General features: G+C 30.7%; 2 protein-coding genes across 2 annotated transcripts in view; both read right to left on the bottom strand.

The window, feature by feature from the left end:
* Positions 1-999: 999 nt before the first annotated feature.
* Positions 1,000-1,972, bottom strand: LOC106108677 (immediate early response 3-interacting protein 1). The gene is made up of 3 exons (XM_013289936.1): positions 1,794-1,972; positions 1,542-1,643; positions 1,000-1,226 (listed from the first exon to the last, which is right to left on the bottom strand). The coding sequence occupies exons 1-3, from the start codon at positions 1,879-1,881 to the stop codon at positions 1,171-1,173; spliced, it is 246 nt and encodes an 81-aa protein (XP_013145390.1). The 5' UTR covers positions 1,882-1,972; the 3' UTR covers positions 1,000-1,170.
* A 1,391-nt stretch (positions 1,973-3,363) lies between these two features.
* LOC106108670 overlaps positions 3,364-6,414 on the bottom strand; it is a 7,272-nt gene continuing 4,221 nt past the window's right edge. The window contains exon 6 of the mRNA XM_013289929.1: positions 3,364-3,479. Coding sequence (XP_013145383.1) covers positions 3,364-3,479 — 116 coding nt within the window. The remainder of the gene's footprint in view (positions 3,480-6,414) is intronic.

Below are 6,414 nucleotides of genomic sequence, written 5' to 3'. Positions count from 1 at the left end.
CCCGCGCCCGTCTGACGTTAGATTTAAACCTTATTCTGATATATATTTATTATATTTAATATATTAAAATATTTTTTTGTCACATGATGTGTAAAATTATTTTTGTGACATCGATCTGTCCAAAAACTATGCAAGAGTTAGTCCAAGATATGTAGTGTTTAGTCTCTAGGCTATATTCTATATTGTGATTAGTGGATAATTATTATTGCACGAGAGATGACAGGGATAGTCGCGTAGGCGCGCCTCGCCCCGACTCGACCGGCACTAGGGCCGTCTCGACTTCTACTCAGAGCGACTCGCCCGGCACTAGGGCCGACTTGACTTCCACTCAGAACGACTCGACCGGCGCTAGGGCCGACTCGACTCTCCCTCGGAACGGCCCAAACGGTACTAGAGCCGGCTTGACTCGCACTTGGGACGACTCACAATCGGGGCGACGCGCGAAGTTCGAGAGTTTTAAAGAATGGTCGTAGCGTAAGTTTTTTTAATATTAGGTCTCAGTATTTGACATCAAGCAGTTAGTTCCTGTATTTTATTTTTAGTTTAAGGACTTTACGGGAGTTCTGTATTTCAAGAGTTAGGTCTACCTACCTTACATGTAGGTAACAAATCTACATACATCATGTACTGTTTATTTTATTAACCAAAATATTGCATTGTATATTTTTGATTGGTGTTTAAATGTTTTACAATAGACGAAATTACAATGTTTTTATCTGCTAGGATAATGGTTTTGTTTCATGCCGTAACTCTACTTCAAATATCAATAAATAAAGTAATAAATTAAATCTTTGTTTGATTTGTCCTTTTATTTTATCCTTTTGCAGATTTAACTATGAATCATCTGCTTCGCATTATAAAAACTTTAATAGCATTTTATGACATTAGTACAGTACATAAATAAAATCAATTTTAAGTTGTTTGTGCAGAATGTGGAATCTAATGAAATTACAAGAAGAAAATTAATCAATTTATTGAAATTATTGATTTTTTTTTTCACTTTTAATAAACATACAAAATACACAATTTTATTGATACTTAAAATGTTAAACTTAATATTTAAACAATGAAATATGGATATTAACATCCTGATACAATGGCAGCAGAATTTTTCCACCAATGAGTTTCATTGCTTTTTCTTCAAGTTCCTTTTTATGTTTCTTTATATTATTATCCAAACAGTAATTTAAATAATATGGTAAGTATATTTAAAATGATCAGTGGTACTGAAACAAAACAAAAATATACATTGACAAACTTTTATAATGCATTATATTTCAAACTATATATTTATGCCTGAAACTTTATTCTACATCTGAGCCTACTCTCATAGAGATCCATGGAATTGATCTACTCAGGAGATATCCTTAAGCACCCATCCATCTAAACTTTCGCATTCATAAAATTGTTTATTCTTATACAAACCTCTGAAACTATTATATTGCTGAGGAAGGTAATGCTAGAACATAAACCCTAAAATAGTTTCATGGACTTCATACGGTTAATTCTTCAATCTTAAAATACCAATTAAAAATACTTACTCCTTGTTACTGTTCTTATAGATCGCACAAGGTTTAAAATTTGGAATTTCATAGAAGACTGGTCCACGAAGCCTTGTTCAGAAACATTTGCACCCCAGCCCACTGCAACAAATTAATGGTATATTTAAGACGGTAAGCAATTAAACAGTATGAACTGAGATCTATCATGTTCAACTAGGACATTATTGGTAATAATAAATATTATCGTATGTAATGTCGTGTAAAATTTTGTAACCTTATCGGGTAACTTACTCTTTTGCATAAACCTTTCTTCATGAAGGACACAAACTGCATTGAGGCAAAGTAAAGAAGCCTCAAATAAATTCCACAAAGTTAGCATTATGATTAAAACTATATTTTTTAACAAATGGTCAAATAATTTAAATCAGTTCAAGAAACATCAAATAAAATGTCAATCTGACAGAGAATAGACAAAATTGACAAGTGACAACTCATTGAAAATCCAAAAACACAACACATTTCACGCCCTTATCTGTAACTAGTGTTACATCAGTTTTTACTTTAAAAAAAGCCAATCACCATATTTTCATTTTGTAATTTCAGACTATACTATGGCTCTGAATATTAGAGGAATATCAGATCTGAAGTTAAAAAAGATTTATAGCGTCTAAGGTGAGGGTGACTACGAATACACAGATGGGAATATCATCTCTTAGAAATGTAACGTTTTTTAAAATAAACCCTTTTCTTGTAGCCATACGTCATTATTCGGTTCAAAGACCATTCAACACTTTCGGTGTAACTGTAACGAGAGCTTTCTGTAGTATGCCATTCCTCTTCAATTTACAAATCTTTTCCTATATGGAGGAATCTAGACTTTTTCCCTCGTCCATTTACCTAACCAAAGCCACCTACCTTACCAGTTAGAAAAAAAAAATTTCTTCACATTTTGGTAAACTAGTTGTAAAACAGGAATATTTTTTTCCACTTTCATAACCAGTACGGTGATTACACTTTTTACTTCCGAGCCATCTGTTGGTCGTTTGCTACCTTTTACCTTCAAACAAAAAACCGCGGCTAATTATAAAATGTCAATAGGATCCATATTCAATTGCTATTTAATCGTGAAGTTTGATTTTAACATGGGAATGATGTGTACCCTTTCCATCCCAGCAAAAAAACTGAATAAATATTCTTATTTTCCAACTAGTTACCCAAACGGCGAAAAAATTCTTTTTTAATTTCCGACGAGGTAACTATAGTTAGGAAAAAGGAACGCGGTGATTGTTTCAGTAAAATTTGGATAGGAAATAAAATACTTTTTGGCAGTTTGTAGATTTATTATGATGGTTCCAATACAATAATTTTTTGTACAATAATGGTTCAGATTATCCTATTGTTTGATAAAATAAAATACAATGAAGTTCAATGTTAAAAATATAATTAAATAATGATAATATTTTCACATAGATTGCAATGCCACTTTTCTTGGCCCAAGGTCAAGACAATTTCAGACCATCAGAGAAAAGCAGTATTTTTGCAATTGTTTATTTATACTATACTTGGTATATTATCATTAAATAATTATATTTTCACTTACATTATAGACATGATTATAAAACTGACATAATTCTGTATATATGTTGTACATGAATGATTACTTAATAGTACATATTTGAAAAAATAAAGACAATTAACTAGTACATTTTTTTGTTTCATTTGTTGAACTTGCATGTTAACATTTATTAAATTCTGTTAGTAAACAGTAATTTATTAAGTTACGAGTTATGAATAATTTGGAAAAAACTATTTAAATTTTAGAATTGTACTATTAACAAACTGCATAACCGTGTGAACCAGATCAACATTGGCAGTGACATTGTATTTGTAAAAGCGCGCGAAAACGTCGACATTTTGATCTTTGAAATCTGTTCCAGCATAATTCATCTGAATCTATATTTTTAAAATCTCTTACAACTGCAACGGATTACACATAAATTAAATAAGAGTGGAAAAAGAAACAAACAAATATACAAAAATATATCATGTTAGTTCTCATTAGATTTGTAGAAATTAGTAAATAAAAAGCAGTTGAAAATTAAAAATTCAGTACAAGAAATATCAGGAAGGATATATTAGTAAGACAACTTTTCTTTTTCGGTGTGCAGATTAAAAAGATCAAAATGCCTAGATTAAATACATAAAGAGTATTTTGTGAAAAATTCATGTTCCGGACACAAATTGGAAATGTCTCTTGATGTCAACAAATGTGTATGCAAGCGGCAACACATTTTTAAACAAGCTTCAAGAGGTTTGTTGTAGCATTGTGACATGCTTTAGTGTTGCCACATCTTATCACAAAGGTTCCTTTGATATTTTATCAGAGATGCATTGTTATACCAATAGGAACAAGAGAGAGTGTATACACTCCTTTAACAGTTATAAACATTTGTGTATAAACTCTGATAAAAATCAAAGTGATTTTGAACTTTTATATATATATTTTTTTTGAGTTTTTTAAAAATTTTGTACTTTTTTTTGTTTTTTTTTTAGTTTTATTTTTATTGACTTGACTTTTTTTGGTAAACAGTTTTTAGGATGCATTAGTCTAAACAGTGTTCTTAGAGATTATTTATATTTATTGTACTTTTTATTTTCAGCATGGGGCAGTGCCTCTTTTGTAAAATTTTTAAAAACTTATCACAACATATTTATTATTGCTTGTGTCAAGTGCAATGTATTTAAACAACTCTGATGTACAAGAGGTGAAAAAACTCGTTTAAATGGGAAAAATATGCGATAGGGAGATAAAAAAATGCCACCAAGCATCTGACAGTGAAAATCAATCTGAAAATCATAGAGGCAAGTATATAAGATGTATATAAGATATATAAGATGTAGTCCATTATAATTCTTAAAGCAAATTCCAGGTTCCTGGACAGAACGGTAGGTAACTACAGTCTTTTTTAACCAATTATTGTAAGTCCCATTGCCAAAAAATTCACAAACATGTCACAGTCTCATATTTTACTGAAGTTTTGGCGGGGCAAAGATATGATGAAATCATAGAATGTTTGCTTAACCAGTATTCTCCCTACAAACACAACCGCATATAGTTTCTTATGACATGCTTCTATATTTTATGTTACTATTGCAATTATAATATAAACAGCAACAACATGGCACATATGTTTTAACACAGTCATAAATAACATATTTTAGCACCATTTATATATATTTTAATTATTGCAAATCTAGCATGACTATAACTTGGACAAAAAGCACCATTTTCATTGCATGGGTAATTTTCATCATTTTTATAATTTAATAACACTCGAGCCGTGGCACAAACCTCTTAAAATGTGTTCGACTGAAGCGATACAAGCCATCAAGTCGCACATAATTATTTAACAATCATTAAATTTAGAATTAGTTATTGCTTAATATCTTCAAACAACAAACCTTATTGCAATGTTGTAAAATTTCAATAATAATTAAAGTCTATGCATTTTCCTTCAGTCAACCTGACATTACAACTTTTTGCTGATTTTGCACTGCCAAGCCATTATTGCAACCATACTTTGTATATATATTTTATTTTTTTTTGTCATTTTTAACATATTACAAAAATACTATGTACATAAAGTGTTACAATATATATCTTAAACATTTTTCTATTTACAGCTCTGTCCTCTCTCCGGCTCCTTACTATGTACAAGTTAAAATAGCTTACAAATAAATAATATAAATATTAAAAGACACGGGACGCATTTCCAGCCTCTCTCATTGCACCTCTCCTCAAATACACTAAATATATTTATCTAGCCTAACTCACTGGAAACTGTACTGTACTTCACTATTCACAAGAATAGACATTTTATAACCATTTTTTCATAGATAACCCCAAAAAGACCCACAACTGTAAGCAAAATGCATTTGTATATTAAATTTATATAAAAAGCTTTTTAAAATTATATAAAATTTCATAAAATTATGATCATAATTTATAATTGTGATTGAAAGCAGAGAAAATTGTAAAATACTGTTAATAAGTGGACTTTGACAGTCCATTATAAGACTTAGTATTTTCATTGTATAAAATGCCAATAAATATTAATTTATTTCAACAAAGGGAAGAAAATTTACTTTTACTTTTAAACATAAGAAATTATTGAAAAGATTTTGTTATTGTATTTTTTAAATGGTTTAAAATATTTAAATCATAGAGAAATATTTGGGATTATCTCTAAAGAGTGAATCACTCACACAAAGAATGCAACAAGTTGCTTAACTACACTTTGTTCCCGACATTGTCTGGCTGGTCTACATTTTGACTGCAGCCAGTTTCCTTCATCAATTCAAAGATTTATCATTAAATGCAGTCCTAAATTATGTGGAAATACCTTAATAATATGGCACTATGGATTCAAACATATAATTTTCATAGTGGCATTTGCTCTATGTACAATATAAATAAACTATAATATGCAACCCGTTTTCAGTGGCTGGAATAGTGGAGTTGTGTAGCTTTGACTAACATTAGGAACTAGTAGTCCAACAGTGGATATTCACTAATAATTTCTACGACTAGGAGTCAGTTTTGTAATATGACTAAATGCCCTTTCAAAATATCACACAGTGAATTTAATATTCAAAGAGCATATTGTGTATTTTCGCGTCATTTTGATAGGAAATTTAGTCACATTATTTGTACAATGGATTCTTTAGTTGTTTGTTAATGTTTATTCTTTAGGATCCATTTACGAAGTCATGTCAGAGACATAAGTACAATAACAACGCTTACTCTACGACTTACTCGTAACAACATCAGTCGCTTATCACAGCCAGGGAGGTCACGACGCCCGCTGGCTCCGGTCCGCCACCAGCGCCGTCAGCGATGCACCGTGGTACC

The sequence above is a fragment of the Papilio polytes genome, unplaced genomic scaffold, assembly GCF_000836215.1.
Source record: "Papilio polytes unplaced genomic scaffold, Ppol_1.0 DF821422.1, whole genome shotgun sequence".
NCBI lineage: Eukaryota > Metazoa > Arthropoda > Insecta > Lepidoptera > Papilionidae > Papilio > Papilio polytes.
This window is presented reverse-complemented; position numbering and strand designations above follow the sequence as displayed.